The sequence below is a fragment of the Dermochelys coriacea genome, chromosome 6 (assembly GCF_009764565.3).
Source record: "Dermochelys coriacea isolate rDerCor1 chromosome 6, rDerCor1.pri.v4, whole genome shotgun sequence".
Taxonomy (NCBI): domain Eukaryota; kingdom Metazoa; phylum Chordata; order Testudines; family Dermochelyidae; genus Dermochelys; species Dermochelys coriacea.
This window is the reverse complement of record NC_050073.1, coordinates 108,929,836-108,948,198: the sequence shown is the minus strand read 5'-3', so window position 1 is coordinate 108,948,198 and position 18,363 is coordinate 108,929,836. Positions and strand designations below refer to the sequence as shown.

The following is an 18,363-nucleotide window of genomic DNA, read 5'->3' as shown; positions in this document are numbered from 1 at the left end:
TACCTTCAGAAGCCCACATACATTGCTTGCCATTACTGCTGCATTATCATATGTCTGAGCTACCATCCTGTCACCGAATTTGAACTTCTGGCACATAGTTTCAAATGCTGGTCAAGGCCAGCTGCAGTTCAATTTTTAGTAACATTAGTAAAATCAACAGTGTTCTGCAACATCACCACTCTTGATCCTGTAACGCAGTACAAACGAAAGCTGAGACTTATTGACAGTATCCGAGGTTTCATCCAGTAAAATAGGAACAAATGGTTCTGCCTCAGTTTCTTTGCCAATGGCATTAAGTTGGACCTTACTTACTGCTTCAATTAGGTCATTCTGAATTCTGTTTGATGTTCCAGAAAAACCAGTAGAGGTTTCCAAATGCTGTTTGAGTAAGAGATCAAACTCACAGACGAATTCTAAGGTTTCTACATAATTGCCCTGATTCAGGGAGTCATCCAATTTGTTATGCCCATGAAATATCAGCTTTTGTTCTCTGAGATGACATACAACAGGAATTACCAGTGTTTGCAAAATAGCCCAATTCTGACAAACCTTTTCATTGTGACAGATTTCAGAGTAGCAGCCGTGTTAGTCTGTATTCGCAAAAAGAAAAGCAGTACTTGTGGCACCTTAGAGACTAACAAATTTATTAGAGCATAAGCTTTCGTGAGCTACAGCTCACTTCATCGGATGCATTTGGTGGAAAAAACAGAGGAGAGATTTATATATACACACACACAGAGAACATGAAACAATGGGTTTATCATACACACTGTAAGGAGAGTGATCAGTGTGTATGATAAACCCATTGTTTCATGTTCTCTGTGTGTGTGTATATAAATCTCTCCTCTGTTTTTTCCACCAAATGCATCCGATGAAGTGAGCTGTAGCTCACGAAAGCTTATGCTCTAATAAATTTGTTAGTCTCTAAGGTGCCACAAGTACTGCTTTTCTTTTCATTGTGTTCTCTCAGAGCAATTCTCTATTGCTTATCTCACTGAAGATGAATGTGAGCATATCCAAATGTTTGCAACTGTTTACAGGCTAGTAGGTGTTGCTGGCTAATTTTGTAATGTCTGGAGGCATTGTGTAGGTTGTTTAGGTCGTTGTGTCCTGCCTTTTACCACACATTCTTTTCATTGACAAAAAGTAGACAGGGCCAGCAGTATAGCTTGTTTGTTTCCGCAACCACGGATCCATTCCTATTAGTACACCATTTCACTGAAATGCTGTTTTGGCTCTTTTTCTGCTTTTCTCTAAGTACTCACTAATTGCAGGTTTTGTTTTGACCTTTCATTTCTTATAATTCCTGGTTTTGTTACATAGTCTCTTGTACAAAATGAATTAATGAACAAATTTTGCACTAAACTTCCTATCCTGATGAAGAGTTTGCTCCACTAGCTCTGTTCTATGACGGATGATTCAGTTCTACACTTAGAATCATAGAATATCAGCGTTGGAAGGGACCTCAGGAGATCATCTTGTCCAACCCCCTGCTCAAAGCAGGACCAATCCTCAATTTTTGCCCCAGATCCCTAAATGGCCGAATGCCTTAACTACTTTTTCCAAAGCACAGCCAGTTAGGAAGTGAGCTGCCCACACAGTAATGTTGCCTAGGCAATGTGATGCAACTTTGAGCACTGCATGCTTTGCCAGCAAAAAAGAAGACAGCCAATGTGAACAGATCGATTACATGCTGGGCTTTCATATTCTTGTAGAATAAAACTTTTTGTGTGTGTGTGAATTCTGGGGCATGCAGTGCATGTGTTGCATATAAAGACATCACACCACTGTGTGGAGATCTCAACTGGCTCAAGGTAGCCATTGTCCGGTTGGATCTCTACCATCCTGGATGCTAGTCTCTGCAGGGCTGGACCTGTCTGACCCATGCACTGATGCCACAGCAGTTCAATGTTTCCCTTTGTGGGGAACAGGAGGAATCAGAGACTCTCTGAACTGTTCTTGTTCTCACTCAGCTCCAAACTCAAAAGCCGGAACTGAAATTAAACGTATGCTCTTTATCTCTGAGAGCTTGTATCATGGTTCCTTCCCCACTCTGAACTCTAGGCTACAGATGTGGGGACCTGCATGAAAGACCCCCTAAGCTTATTCTTACCAGCTTAGGTTAAAAACTTCCCCAAGGTACAAACTTTGCCTTGTCCTTGAACTGTATGCTGCCACCACCAAGTGTTTAAACAAAGAACAGGGAAAGAGCCAACTTGGAGATGTCTTCCCCCAAAATATCCCCCCAAGCCCTACACCCCCTTTCCTGGGGAAGGCTTGATAAGAATTCTCACCAATTTGTGCAGGTGAAAACAGACTCAAACCCTTGGCTCTTAGGAACAATGAACAATCAATCAGGTTCTTAAAAAAAAGAATTTTAATTAAAGAAAAGGTAAAAGAATCACCTCTGTAAAATCAGGATGGTAAATACCTTACAGGGTAATCAGATTCAAAACATAGAGAATCCCTCGAGGCAAAAACCTTAAGTTACAAAAAGACAAAAAAAACAGGAATATACATTCCATGCAGCACAGCTTATTTTACTAGCCATTAAACAAAAGGAAATCTAGCACATTTCTAGCTAGATTACTTACTAATTTAACAGGAGTTGTAAGGCTGCATTCCTGATCTGTTCCCGGCAAAAGCATCACACAAACAGACAAACCCTATGTTCCCCCCCCTCCAGATTTGAAAGTATCTTGTCCCCTCATTGGTCATTTTGGTTCATGTGCCAGCGAGGTTATTTTAGCTTCTTAACCCTTTACAGGTGAAAGGGTTTTGTCTCTGGCCAGGAGGGATTTTATCGCACTGTATACAGAAAGGTGGTTACCCTTCCCTTTATGTTTATGACAGCTTCAGTATGGGCTAAATTGGCGCCACTGTGATCGATGAAGTGGGCATTGATTTAGTGGTCTGGTGAAGATGCAATAAGTCAACGGGAGACCGTCTCTTGTAGACATAGCATGGTGTAGACACTGTGTTAAATCAATGTAAGTTATGTCAACTTAAGTTACGTAAGTTATGTGACTTAACTAGCGTAACTTAGATTGACTTACATCATGAGTGTAGACAAGGCCTGAGTCAAGCTCTCCCCTCCTACCTAAGGGCTGAGCAGTCCAGACTCATCATTGGCCCAGAAAACTGCCTCTATAAATCACTGTGTTAGAAATCTGAAGTCCTGTTGGCTTCTGCAGAGTTTCCAGTCTATTCTGTCCCCACTCCAGACTCTAAGCATGCTGGGAAATGGTGTCAGAGGACTCTGGTAGTCATTATTATTGTAGTTGATAGGGTAAGTCCTCTAGAGGCTCAGTCCAGCATTCCAGGAGCTGTCAAACGTTAGCTTTCTTTTTTTCTTTTTATATTCTATTGATTTATATTTTTTTAAATCCTGTTTAACTCATAATTTTTGGCTTCTTTGAGACTTTTTGGTGGGACCCTTAGGTTTAATTTTCTGTGGTCATTCTGTGCCTCTCTTCTGTCTTTGCAACTCTGTATTTTGCCTCACCCCAAGGGCTGCTGAATGCAGGCTAGATAATGGAAATGCAGGATTGCCTTTGGTAATGAGGCAAGTGTCATGGGGCTATAACAGGGTGCCAAAGTCTTTGAATGCTTCAGTGGTTTGTAGCTCAAATATTTATATTACTATAGTAAATAATTTGCCAAAGTAAAAAAGCGAATGGTACTTGAAATAAAATATAGAGGCAGGGATTTTTTTTCTTTGTTTTGCATGTTAAGTACCAAGTTCATTTACAATATTACATAAATTAGTAAAAACGAATAATAAGCACTCAGAGCTCATAAAGATCACTCCACACTGGGTTCAGAACCTTGCCTGCTGCAAATGTGTTCAAACACTGTATTGCTAGTAGAATTCTAGCATGATTTCACAAACCACACTTAAGTTTTTTTTTCCTGCGAATAGCCCTGTAGACATTCTAGGGCTCCATCTTCACTGCAAAAATGTCTGTGTCCTAAAGTGATTTTCTTGAAAAGCATCTTAAGAAACATAGTTTTGCCAGCTGATGCTGGTCTGCATGGTTAGGGTAAAACTTTTTAAAACCAATGATTGAAACCCAAGGGATGTTTTTCAAAAATCATTAAAACATTTTTTCTGTCCATATTGGCTGGCATATGCTTTCTATCTGAAACGGTCTGAAGAAACAATCTGGAAATTTCCAGAAACAGACATTTTTGTAGTGCTGACAGGACCTACAGTAAATTTTTACACTATGGTTCAGAGAAACTATGCTAACAACTGTGTTAAACCAGATGATACCTAGCAAAGTCCTGGTGCTATTACTCTTTCTGGACCTGATCTGATATACAGTGGTGTAAATCAGGAGTAACTCCATGGAAGTCAACAGAGTTACGGTTGTATAGAAAAACTGGTATAAGTAAGATCAGCATCAGCCCCCCTGCATGTTTGTAGATTATCCTCTTTTCACTTGAATGTTTAATATGTCACTTAAGCCTTGTCTATACTGGGATTTTTTGCCACTATTGTAGTCACACTGATCTAGCCACATGAGTCCAAACCCCGGGTGAGGGTAATGTGAGGAATCCATGTAAACCCTGGCTTGTATTTCTGCAGTTTACACAAGTTTCCGTACTTAAAACTAGCAACCCTTCTCTGATCTGCATTAGGTTGTTTCTTTCAGCAGACAATCTGGTATTGTTTTCCTCCCTGTACAAGTGAACACAAGCTACTCCTATTTTCTCACCCATTTTACAATCATACAATCACTCTTCCTTGTAAATGAAGGGATATTGTAGAAGAATGCATGCATTGTTTTCAGTTTTATTTTATTGCATCTCTCCTACATCTTGAGTTTTAGTATCTTATTAAAGTGTTTAGCATTTCTGTGGTCACATAATTGTTATCTGCTTTGCCTTCTGTTACTCTTCATTGTTATACCCAACAGGGTTTTGTCAAAGAGTTTCTTCTAGTTTAATGTGCCACTTCCCCTTGAATATTGGGAATATATCACATTCCAGGGTGCAATCCAGATCAGTGAGTGGTTGTGTAACCATCTGCCCTGCAAATGTGGGTGCCTCACAATGCTTTGCTGTTGTAGTACCCAACCTGGGTGGCTCACAAACAGCCAAACAACATGCAGGTCACACCCTGAGTGTCTGTTTATAGCTGCAGTCCTGATCCAGCAATTCTGACCCCAGCAGCCTATCAGCAATACACCAGCCACATTCTGGCTTCCAGCAGCCTGTTGCCACCCGCAGTATGACCCCAACATATTCCCAATCCCAAATTTTCCCCAAAATGTGTGGTCTGTACTGTCCACTCTCTCCTGGACAGTTTAGATATTATAGGTCAGTTGCCCCTGTAAGGGGTCAGTATCCAACAGCCTGCTACTTTAAATTACTGAACAGCCCAGTTTAAACACAACACTGGATTAGTTTTGATTAAAAATAAACCAAGTTTATTTAACTATAATGAGAGAGATTTTAAGTGAGTACAAGAATAAGGCTTTAAAGTCAGAAATGGCTACAAGAGAAATAAAGATAAAATGCTTTCTAGTAACTAAAACTTAACAAACTAGACTTGGTTCAAGGTAAAATCCTTACCAGATTTTCCCAGCAACAGGGCTGACCAAATTTTCACATCAGAACCCCTCCCATAGTCCAAAGGCTGCTTCCTTTGTCTTCTTAGGTGAAAGAGAACCTGGGGTATTTTTGCCTCTTATTTTTATAGTCCAGTCACCCTTTGAAATGCATTTTCCTGAGGGTTAACCCTTGATAAAGTTCCTTCCCGCTGTGGATGGTGACATGGAGTCTCATGGTAAAAGAGGTTCCAGGCTGTTGCTTGCTAAAATGTAGATTCTTCTGTTCCTCCACCCCTTTGTTGCCAAAGAATGACAACCTGACAGGTGATTGCAACTTTGATGACTCTTGGCTAGAGGTGTCGGCTTGTCCTTTGTCTTTGAGAAACAGGTTTACCCCCTTCCCAGCCTTGTCTGATAAACACATTTCAGTCATAATTTCAGCTTACGTTAATAACTTTACATATAATGTTGCTACACACATTTCACCATGATATTATTGACCAGTGAGTATTCAAATGATACCTCACAAAGCATATTTTGTACACAGATTATTACAATAGTGTGCAGGGTGTGAATTATTACAAGTGTGTTGGGGGTACATTCGGTCACAGAGTGGTATATTAAAGACATGTAATAAATACGAAATCATTTTCACTCTTGTCTTTTCCAAACATTCCTGCAGTACTATAGCTATAGCCAAGAGTTTTGTATTAAACCTGATGAATAGGTAACAGCATATTTTCCATTACAAACATTTGTTAAATCATAAACACACAGAAAACAGACTTGAGAAAGACCTCTTGGGTCAAATTCTCTTCTGGTGTCAGTGCTGAGAACTCCACTGACATAAATGGAGTTGTACCCATTTATACCAGCAGAGAATTTGACTGTTTAAATCAGATATCTCACTGTCAGGAAGTTTTTCCTAATACTCAAGGTAGTTTACCCCATTATTCCTGGTTATATGACTCCACGTCCACCCTAAATAATTCCTCACCACTCCTGGGAGTTTACACCCTCCTGACATTTGTAGACTGTTATGACATCCCTTCATTTATACATATTGTTCTTTAGTTTTGATGAACTCTTAACCTGCACTGTACCATTGCTATAAAAAGAGTACTATCAATTTCCTTGTTCTGTGGTAAAATATAATAAGACACTTAGCCAAATTAATCTTCAGTGACAATAGTGGATTTATATTAGGGATTATTTTGTGTTGTTTCTGTTTGATTTTTATATGAATTACCTCATTTAACTTTACTTATCATATTGTGCATGTTCACATATACAGTACTTTTCATCCTGAAATATTTCTAATGATATACATACTAATTCACCATTCAAATGCAGCTACCTCAGGGCACGCACAATACTTTGGGGAAGGGATATTCTGATGAAGGGCAGAGGAGCAATACCTCCATGAGAACTTTAGGCGAAATTTTCAAAAGCGCTGTGTGAGCTTAACTCTGCTCTGTATAGGCTTCACTGGGGCAGAGATAGGCCAATGGTGAGTGCTTTTAAAAATTGCATCCATAATGCCAAAACTGCATGCCAATAAATGTATATCCTTAGAAGCAGGAAAGGCAAGCCTGACCCTATTGGATTCACACTTGCCATCTCCTTCAGATAAGAAAATGTTCAATAACAGAATATTGTTTCAAAGTTACTAGAATCAGTATCTTCTAGATACCCTTGATATCCTCATTTGTTTCATCATCTCCCGGAGTTGTTAGGCCCCAATCCTATGAACACTTATACACATGCTTTACTTTAAGCATCTGAGTGCTTGAAGTCAATGCGATTATTCACATACAAGCCTATGCATAAATATTTGCAGGATCAGGGCTTTAAAGGTGACCTGCCATGAGGGTAAAATTGGTTTGTTCCTTTTTTCTTCATGCCTACAAGGTCTTGGGTAACATTTTTGAAAGCACCTGCGCATAGATGCTTCTGAAAAAATTATACATATTTATTTTGTAGGGCAAGGATGTGTTTTATTTTTCTTTTTACATTAGAAATTCAGATCTTGCTTGCTCTAGATGACAGTGAGACTAGTGAGACAATGACATTAGTAGAAAGAAGGAACTTTTTTAGTCAGACTTCAAAACTGTGTTTTTATCTGGTTTTGTTAACACCTGTAACTTCAGTTGCTAATTACTACTTACATAATGGATCTTTCAGTTCAAATGTAAGAGTTCTCATGGAACATATTTTGATGCATTCAGCAGGTCCCCTAGCAAAATATGACTTGACCAGACTTGATAAGGCCACACACCCGCTGCTCACTCCTCTCTGCGTCTTCCCCTGAGGCCTGCTCACCTGCCACTCGCACTTCTCTGTGGAGGAGTGAATGGCGGGTCAGGGGGAGGTCTAGGGAGTAGAGGCTGAGTGGGGGGGTAGGCCTCAGGTTGAGCAATGGAAAGGGCCATGGTCTGGGCACCGGTGGCCTTCCCACTTCTAGGGAGCTTCGCTTCTGTCACTCCAAAGGCAGGGGGCCAGTGTGCCTCTGAAGGGAGGTGACCCACGCTGCAGCAGTTGCCCTCCCGCATGGCTCAGCCTCCCCAAGCCTCTTAGATATGCTGCCCATGGATATTCCTGATATTTCTATGGTACAAACACAGGCTACTCCACCCCCCAGCTCAAACATTTAAAAAGTACAGATCCTGGAATAGGGTTATTAGTGTCATTAATACATGCCTTCTCAACCTACTATTCTGTTGTTCACATATTGCTAAATGGGAGCTGGGTTCTGGGGGCTCCTGGTGGGGGAAAGAGAGTCCCAGTATGGAAAGGTTTGAGAAGCAGTGACTTAGTACATACCATAAAGAAGAAGGGCGGGGGAGTACAATCCCATTTTAAAATAATCCTTTCCTGGTCGCTGGGAAAGAATATGGTTAGTTGAATGTGATTCCTTATGCCGTGTTGTCAGCTCTTTGCTAGTCACATGACTATTGCGGAGTCAGTCTGGCTGCGATTCCAGAAACTCCAGCTCTCCCGAATTTCAGCTCAGAAAAACCCTCTCTGAGTGGCTGCCTTTCTCACTTGCCCACCTCCTGGGGAAGAGCCATTAATTGGGGCTGCTTCAGGAGACTGGCAGGGCTCTCCCCACCCCAAACCCTGCAGCCAGTAGCCAGAGGAGTTTTTGTATTGGCAACATTAATCACACATGCACACACATAAGTATGTGCAAATACACACACAGAGAGTAAACAGGGGGAGTTCAAAAATCAACAGGCAGATCAAAAACCACAATATAATATATATATTTTTAAATCTAATGTTTTTGGGGCCAATCCAGAGGTGAAAATAAGCTGGTACGGTACAGTATGGCGTACCAGCAAGAGCCGGTACACCGTGCCTTACTGGCAGCGGCCAGAGCCCCAGGCCCTTTAAATTGCCACCAGAATCCTGCTGCCAGAGCCCCTGGGTAGCAGAGACGGCTCGGGTGGTGAGTTAAAGGGCCCTTTAAATCACCGCTGGAGCCTCCAGCTGCTGCCACTACCCCAGGGGCTCCGGCAACGGGGCTCAGGCAGCGATTTAAAGGGCCCAGGGCTCTGGCTGCTGCTGGGAGCCCCGGACCCTTTAAATTGCCACTGGAGCCCTGCTGCCGGAGTCCTGGGGTAGTGGGGGTAGCCAGGGGCTCCGGCGGCGATTTAAAGGGCCTGGGGTGGTACCGGCGGTCAGAGCCCTGGGCCCTTTAAATCGCCACCCAAGCCCCGCTGCAGGAGCCCTGGGGTAGCGGCAATGGGGCTCCAGCGATGATTTAAAGGGCTAGGGGCTCACAGCCGCCTCTACTGCAGTGGAGACCGGGGTCCTTTAAATTTCCACCAGAGCCCTGAGCCCTGGGGTAGCGGCGGCAGCTGGGAGCCCCCAAGGCTCCATCAGCGATTTAAAGAGTCCGGGGCTCCACTGCGGTAGCAGCAGCAGGAGCCCCAGGCCCTTTAAATCTCCATCAGAGCCCAGGGGCTCCCAGCCGCCTCTGCAGCTGGTAACTTTGGGGGTGATTTAAAGGGCCCAGGGCTCTGGCTACCGCAGCCGGACCCCCGGGCCTTTTAAATATTGGTTTAAAGGGCCTGGGAATTTAAAGGCCCCGCCTCTTCCGGTCAAGGCCATGCCCTTTCTCAGGACTCCGGCATACCGGTAAGTCCTTTAAGTTACTTTCACCCCTGGGCCAATCTCATGAATTTTGGGGGTCTGACTCATGATTTTTGAATGTTTGTGATTGTGAAGACTGCTTATTTCACTGTAGTGTGGGCTGTCTCAAGTCACCAGTAAATACCATGGGTGAGCTCTGTGATTGGGAAGGCTCCATGGCGGTGTTCATCTGCCCTGAGGATAACATTTGGGTTTGCATCCCAGGACTTACAGAATAATATTTAGTAATAAAAATGTGATAAATGTTCCTGTGTTTTTGTTGACAACCAGCTTTGAGTATTACAGCTATTGCTGCTGTCATAGAGGTCTGCTAAATATCTGAACCATGCAAAATGAAGAGATTCAAAGTCCTTCTCTGCTCAGAAAAAACATTTTGGCCTGTCCGGTGAGTTGATGCAATGGAGTAGCGGGAGGGGTGCCCACCTACTCCCTTGCCCCAGTGACCCATACCACTGCTTTCTGCATGCAGGGGGAAATAGGCTCTGCAGAACTGCTACTTTCCCCCCATTGGGCCAGTAGTAAGGGATGGGGAAGCCTTGGCTCGGGCCTCTCAACACATCCAGTGGCGCAGTAATGCTGGCATGTTGGGGAGCGTGTGCGGTGATGTGGATAGGCTCGTCACAGGGTATATCTGCACTGCAGGTAGACACCTGCAGCTGGCCCATGCCAGCTGACTCGGGCTCATGGAGCTTTGGCTAAGGGGATGTTTAATTGGGATGTACACACTTGGGATGGGCTGCAGCCTGAGCTCTGGGACCCTCCAGAGTCAGTGGAAAACCACACTGCCCCTTGCTTTGGGCTAGACTGCACACTGACAATTTGATCCCTTCCTTAGGAAATGTTTCCAAAGGCTGTTCTGTAATTTAATGCAGGCTGTGGAATGTTTACCTGATCTCTGTCCATTTACTCCTCATTGTTCTCTCAATATGCAAACAGAGTTGTGTGTACTATAGTTACGCTTCCATTACTGTTGAGAGATCTGTGGAAAATCTGATCAAGGTCAAACTTTAATCTTGGTGCATATTTAAATATACATGGGACTATGACTCTACAGCACAAAAGGGTACCAGCCTACTAACGTTAATGAAAGAACAGATGTTATAGTTATATACTGCCCACAACAAACTCCTTTGTGTTCTGTATTGTACTGAGTGTGCTGTTACTTCTTAATAAATAACTAACAATGGGCCAAATCCTTACCTCTTTACTCAGGACTGATTAAGGTCCTCAGCCTTAGGTGTATTCTAATAAATAAGTGGGGTTGTGCTCCTAAATCCCTCAGGCATGTTTGCCACCCCTCTATAGATAATTGGGGAGGAACACTCATTTCTTATTATTTATATTGTGATAGTCCCTATGAGTCCCAGAATCCCATTGTGATAGACACTGTACAAACAAAAACCCCACAGAACAGTTTGAATGTTCTCATTAATGACCTATTTTTATTTCTGTCCTCTTCTCTGTGACATTTCTCAGACCCTAGTCATTTGTGCTTCAGTAAATCAGGGAGCAAGTTGAACCCTGACTTGCATAGTTCAGAGCGACGAGAAAGGCATTTGTAAGCTAGAAGATATTGCAATTCAGAGCAAAGGGGACGGTGCTTTAAAGTCTCTGTACTTTGACCAGTATATGAAATGCAGATGTCTCCTACATGCCCTTGAGAATATTGCTCCACTTCTTGGCATTGGTCTGCTGTACTCTTAAGTGGCCTTGAATGCTCTGTATTATGTACACTTCTCCCCCAGCCAAGCTAACTATTTGTACAGCTGGCTTTGCAGATACTATCTCAGTGACATGCAGGCTGGTGAAGAAGGCAGAGTACTTGAATACAGTGTCACTGCTGTGGGGCATTCCCTATCGTGTTTTGAATAACAGATTACAGTTCACTTCATCTTGGTGTGATAGGCTGTAAAGACCCATCTGGAAGCTGGAAGAGAAGGGTTAAATCTAGGGTGACCATATTTCCCAAAGGGAAAACGGGACAGGTTGGGCTAGCCCTAGCCCTGCCCCTCCTCCCCCTGCGTGGGGCTGGCGTCACTGCTTGGCCTCCGCATGAGGCTGGGATGGTGTCACTGCTCGCCCAAGCCCTGCCTGCCTCCTGCCCAAGCCCTATCTCACCCACCCTGCGCGGGGCTGGCATCTGTGCTCGCCCCCCTCACGTTCCTCCACACCCCACTTTTTTGACAAGAGTGGGCATTTGTCCCGTTTGCTCTTGCCAACTGATCAAGTCTGCAAGAGCAAACAGGACAAATGCCCGCTTTTGCCAAAAAGTCGGGACGGCCGGGACAGGGCTTAAAAAAGGGACTGTTCCAGCCAAAGCGGGATGTATGATCACCCTAGTTAAATCCTTTCCCATGGGAACAGGAAGGACTAAGGGCCTTTCTCTGAGTGCAGGGTCTTGCAGCTGTGGGGCATTAGTCAATCCCCTCCAGTTGTAAGGGGGAGCTGAGGATTGAGTCTGAGAGAAAAAAGGAGGAAGGCTTTCTTGGAAGAGGGGTGAAGAACTAGGCTTTATGTTTCCCCTCCTCTCCTTTAGAGCTTGGCTGAAGTGACCTACATAATTAGACCTTTTTTTGAACTTGGCTGATGTGGGCCATGCCTCCTAGCCTTTCCTTGGACTTGGCCGAAAAAATCCGATTGTGTCCAATTTGGGCCTTCAAGGGGTAGGACGTTCCTTATATTTACTTTTCTATTTTACAGTAAAATGTACTATAAAAGTCTGCGAACTCGGCATAGCAGTGCAGAATCCTTTCTTGTTCTAACTACCCTGCCCCACTACATTAAAAATAATTTATCTGTGGGTTACAGATGTCTTGATCAAATAGACTCTGCCTTCCTATTGCATTGTTTTGTTTTATACCTAAGCCATTCCTAGCGATTCCTTCTTTGGTCAAAATGATTGTTCTGTATTGTGTGGTTTGAAGGTTTAAGACTGAACATTAAAGATGGGCCTGATCTGAACACCCCGAACTGTGACAGCATTAGAAATCAAGATCTCGATTTGTGGTTTTAGCCCATCTCTACTAATTGTTTGTAATGTGGTATGGTAACTTCTGCAGTTAGAGGCTGTGTTGGGTCTGTCTGAGCTGCTTTTGGTGTTGAACCTTTTGTGGGGGAGAGGTGGCTTTATACCACATTTATGGCTTCTGGGCTCAGCAGAACCAGTTTGGTACCTGGTGTGTTAGTCCCTTTAGCAGTTGTAAGTGATGCCCATCTGCTTATGGCTCCAAGAGGCTGTTCTGGTATGGAGAATAGTTGGAATGCAGATGTTGCCTGGCTGTGCCCCTTTTCCCTTGGCCACACCCACTGTGCCAGTGGCTATGAGGGGCAGTGTACAGCCATTACACTAGCTGTGGTCACTTTTGAAAATTTGGGCCTAAGTGAGTTGCCTAAGGTGACAGAATACAGAAAAAAACAAAAAACTACCTATCCTGGCTCTAGCAGTCCTGTGTCTTAATCAAATCCTTCCTAATTTTCCATTGACTTTAATTGTGGCGCTTCAAAAGTGCTGACAACTTTTGACTAGGTTTGTCAACTTTCCAATTTCTTAAAACCAGACACTACAGTGCTGCTCGCTCGCTTCCCCTCCCCCCCAGATCTCACCCACCACCTGCAGGGCTGGGTAGGAGTCAGCCCTGACTGAGAAGGGGCTGGTGCAGGTTGATGACCTGGTGCCCCTGGTTCCTGCGCCTTGGAGTAGGCTGGCAGTGGTGTTTGCAGGCAGCTATTATGGGGGTGTGTGTGTGTTGTCAGTCTGGATATCTGGGCAGGTTGCACTGAGCTGGGGGAAATGCCCTTCCCTCCCCGCACTGTGTATGCGGACTGGAGGCCAGGCTCCGCAATGAGCCACATGCCTTGAGTTTTAAGGGTGCTGCTCCCCCACCCTCCCAGGCCAGGCTGAGCTCCCATTCAAGTGGCATGGGGAGGGAGGCAAAGTGGGAGCTGGTGCTGCAAAGTCACCTCTGCCCTGGGGAGAAGCGGCCGCCCTACATGGGATCTCCAGCTCAGGTTGCGGACACCTGTGCCGGTCACACGTGTCTCGGAATCCTAGAGTGGCTTCCCACGCTGGTGGGGGTGTTTCTGCAGCGGATGGGGAGCAGAGAGGAGGGTGGAAAATAGGATGTGATCCAAACACAATCCCACGGCGTGGATGGGCACCAACCTGGCTCACAGCCATGCTGCCCCCAGCTGTCTGCAAGTGCCCGCTGTGGTCACACAAGCTGCGGAGGGCCCTGCCTTGGCCTGCTCTGTGCTGGCACCCCTGCAGGCAGTAACCAGACTTTTGGTGTCCAGTCAGTACTTCTGACCGGACACTGTACAGGTCCCCTTTCGACTGAACTTTCCTGTCAAAACCCGGACACCAGGCAACCCTATCTACTAGACACGTCCGGAGTTACTGTGACTAGGAATTATCTTTTCTTCGCTATAGTTTTCCCATGAAAATAAACTAATGAGACTCTTCTCTTCAGGGTCTACTTTTTTACCCTTGCTACCATGCTGTCGTCTCCTTTTTCTCATTCCTGCTTCCCCTCCTCCTCCCTAAGATAAGTACAAGTGCTGTTTGGAAACTAGGTAGTTGTATTTATTTCTCTGGTCTTGCTCTCCAAACATGAGCGCGGCTCACTTATATCTTATCAATTTAACAGGCTGTGTCTGATGTCCTGAAAACTGGAGTGAGGGCATTATTGTAGCATTCAGAAGGCAGCAAAATGAGTTGTGTGATCTGGGGCTGTGGCTGCATGTGTTCATGATATACTGGTAAGTCTCTGACTTGGGATGCATGTAAATAAGTCCCCAGTCCACCAAAGGCTGCATATGGAATTCTGGTATGCGGAAAATGAAGCAAAAACCAAAACTAGACACATAAAATGTTAATAGACATAAAGAATTAAATGAGAAGTTGAATGGGAGTTGCAGTTTCTCAGCTCACCTCATGTATTTATGGCCTAGGTAGCCATGAATTATTACTTTTACATTCAAGAGATGCAATTTTTTTTTTTCAGATTTTTTCCCTCAGATATTTTTCCTATTTCTTTGACTTCTGGGCGTGAGAAAGAATGTTAGTAACACTCAAGTATAGTATTCTGTGTACAATACCTTCAACTATCCAGTACATAAACTATGTGCTTATGCATAATTGCAGATGTTTACTCTGAGATACCAGATACCTACCAAGGTCCTTTCCTGTGTGAGTAGATCAAATAAACATGAATAAACAGTTTTTGTTAGTCTCTAAGGTGTCACAAGTCCTCCTTTTCTTTTTGCAGTTTTTTAAAGAGTCTTGGGGCTTGCCTACACTACAGGTTATATCGGTATAACTTATGTCATTCAGGGATGTGAATAAGCCACCTCCATGAGTTAAGTAAATGATACTGACCTATGCACTGGGTGGACAGTGTTATGTTGGTGGAAGAGCTTCTCACACTGACATAGCTATTGCCTCTTGGGGAGGTGGTTTTATTATGCGGACAGGAAAGCTCTTGTCTGCATAGTGTTTTCACCAGGTGCACAACAGCAGTGCAGCTGCGCCACTGTAGCACTTCTAGTGTAGATTAGCCCTTGGTAATATGGTGGTGTTATTATTTTAATGGATTGGGTTAAACCTTGCGAAAGGTTGGGTTAAACTTTGTTGTTATGGGTTAGGTGTAACCATCGCCATCCATTCAGGATAAACGTAAAGACGCCATTGTAATCACATGGCTAAAACAGTTAAATGGCAGTCATCCCAAATGCAGGCCCATATCTCCAACCAAAACAAAGGCCTATCCTATGCCACTCAGCACTTTGAACTATGCAGGTGACGGCTTGTCTGGGTGTTGTTTGGGTAAGGTTGTGTGTGTTTGTGTGCCTGCATTGAGAGAAATTTGGGTGCAGAGTGCTGGCTGCAAAGGCAGGCTTGGAACTGCCTGCAGAGAAACTGTCTCCTGGTATTTGATCCTTACTACGTTCAGGGAAAAAGGACTTTATGTATAATCTTTGTAACTAGACAAGATTGAATTAAGGAAAACACATGGTACTATTATCAATATGTTCTCCTAACTGGAACAACCTGCAACCCCAAATTTGGCTACTTGCTAGGGTCAAAACTGATAACATTGTTATTTATTATTTGTATTATGGTAGCACTGAGGAACCCCAGTCCTGGGCCAGGATCCCATTGTGGTAGGTGTTGTACAAACAGGGCAAAAAGAAAGTCACTGCTCCAAACAGAGTACTGCCCTGAAAGCTTCCTTAAGAGTCTTTCATGGGTATTTTTAGTAAAAGTCAGGCACAGGCTGCGGGCAATAAATAAAAATTCACGGAAGCCTGTGACCTGTGCCTGACTTTTACTAAAAATACCTGGGAAGGGAATAAACAGAGTGCTGCCGGGGCTTGCAGCTGCTCCAGCTCTAAGGGGATCGACCCTACCCCAGCCACTACTCCAGTTCCTGTAACCTGGCATATTCTGATATTTCCCAATGGCTTGGGAAGGTCCCCTACAGCGTGACATAGTAAGGAACTCAAAGACAAGGCCATTGTGGAGAAGTTCAATGAATTCTTTGCATCAGTCTTCACTGCAGAGGGTGTGAGAGAGGGAGATTCCCACACCGGAGCCATTCTTTTTAGGTGATACATCTGAGGAACTGTCCCAGATTGAGGTGTCCATGGAGGATGTTTTGGAACAAATTGATCTATTAAACAGTAATAAGTCCCCAGGACCAGATGGTATTCACCCCAGAGTTCTGAAGGAACTCAAATATGAAATTGCAGAACTACTAACTGTGGTATGTCACCTATTCCTTAAATCAGCCTCTGTACCAGATGACTGGAGGACAGCTAATGTAATGTTGATTTTTAAAAAAGGCTACAGAGGAGATGCTGGCAATTGCAGGCCAGTAGGCCTAATTTCATTACCTGGCAAATAGGCTGGAGCTATACTAAAGGACAGAATTTTCAGACACATAGATGAACATGATATATTGGGGAAGAGGCAACCTTGCTTTTGTAAAAGGAAATCACGCCTCACCAATCTATTAGAATTCTTTAGGAGTCAGCACACATGTAGACAAGGACGATCCAGTGGATGTAGTATGCTTAGACTTTCAGAAGCCTCTGACAAGATCCCACACCAAAGGCTCTTAAACAAAGTAAGCAGTCATGTGTTAAGAGCGAAGGTCCTCTCATGGATCAGTATCTGGTTAAAATATAGGAAACAAAGAATAAGAATAAATGGTCAGTTTTCACAATGGAAAGAGATAAATTGCAGGGGCCCACAAGGATACGTACTGGGACCAGTGCTGTTCAACATATTCATAAATGATCTGGAAAAGGGGAAAAACAGTGAGGTGACAAAGTTTGCAGATTTTACTGCAAAACAACAAGGAGTCCTGGTGGCATCTTAGAGACTAACAAATTTATTTGGGCATAAGCTTTTGTGGGTTAGAACCCACTTCATCAGATGCATGGAGTGGAAAATACAGGAGCAGGTATGAAGTGGGTTCTAGCCCATGAAAGCTTATGCCCAAATAAATTTGTTAGTCTCTAAGGTGCCACAAGGACTCCTTGTTGGTTTTGCTGATACTGACTAACATGGCTACCACTCTGAAACCTGTCACCATGCAAGATTTTACTAAATTACTCAAGATGGTTAAGTCCAAAGCTGGCTGCGAAGAGTTACAAAGGGATCTCACAAAACTTGGTGATTAGGCAACAAAAATGGCAAATGAAATTCAGTGTTGATAAGTGTGAAGTAATGCACATTGGAAAACATAATCCCAACCATACATACAAAATGATGAGGTCTAAATTATCTGTTACCACTCAAGAAAGAGATCTTGGAGTCATTGTGGATTGTTCTCTGAAAACTTCTGCTCAATGTGCAGTGGCAATCAAAAAAGCTAAACAGAAGGTTAGGAAACATTATGAAAGGGATAGATAATAAGACGGAAAATCTCATAATGCCACTATATTAAATCCAAGGTACACCCACACCTTGAGTACTGCATGCATTTATGGTCACCCATTCCTCAAAAAATAGATATTAAAATTGGAAAAAGTACAGAGCAGGGCAACAAAAACACTCAGGGATATGGAACAAATTCCATATGAGGAGAGGTGAAAAAGACTGAGACTGTTCAGCTTAGAAAAGAGACGACTAAGGAGGGCTTTGATAGAGGTCTATAAAAGCATGAATAGTGGGGAGAAAGTGACTAAGGAAGTGTTATTTACTCCTTCACATAACGCAAGAACCAGGGGTCACCCAATGAAATGAACAGGCAGCAGGTTTAAAACAAAGATAAGGAAGAACATCTTCACACAATGCACAGTCAACCTGTGGAACTTACTGCCGGTGGATGTTGTGAAGGCCAAAAGTATAACCAGGTTCAAAAAAGAATTAGATAAATTCATGGAGGATAGGTCCATCAATGGCTCTTAGCCAAGATGGTCAGGGACACAATCCCATGCACTTGATGTCCCTATATCTCTGACTGCCAGATGTTGGGACTGAACAAAAGGGGATGGATCACTCGATAATTGCCCTGTTCTGGTCCTTCCCTCCGAAGCATCTGGCACCAGCTGCTGTCAGAGGACAGGATAATGGGCTAAGTGAACCATTGGTCTGACCCAGCATAGCCATCCTTATGGTTTGGCACCAATGTGTGTAATC

At 43.7% G+C, this 18,363-nt stretch overlaps 1 protein-coding gene across 11 annotated transcripts in view; it reads left to right on the top strand.

Moving 5' to 3' along the window:
* LOC119857420 (exocyst complex component 3-like protein 2) overlaps nt 1-18,363 on the top strand; it is a 101,208-nt gene that overhangs the window by 10,230 nt on the left and 72,615 nt on the right. For 4 of the 11 annotated variants that reach the window (XM_043515831.1, XM_043515824.1, XM_043515832.1 and 1 more), the window contains exon 2: nt 14,363-14,474. In XM_043515831.1, coding sequence (XP_043371766.1) covers nt 14,464-14,474 — 11 coding nt within the window. In that variant the 5' untranslated portion in view covers nt 14,363-14,463. Of the gene's footprint in view, nt 1-13,523; nt 13,785-14,118; nt 14,475-18,363 lie in introns of those variants that run through there. The other 7 variants (XM_043515830.1, XM_043515828.1, XM_043515821.1 and 4 more) reach the window with 3 other exon arrangements.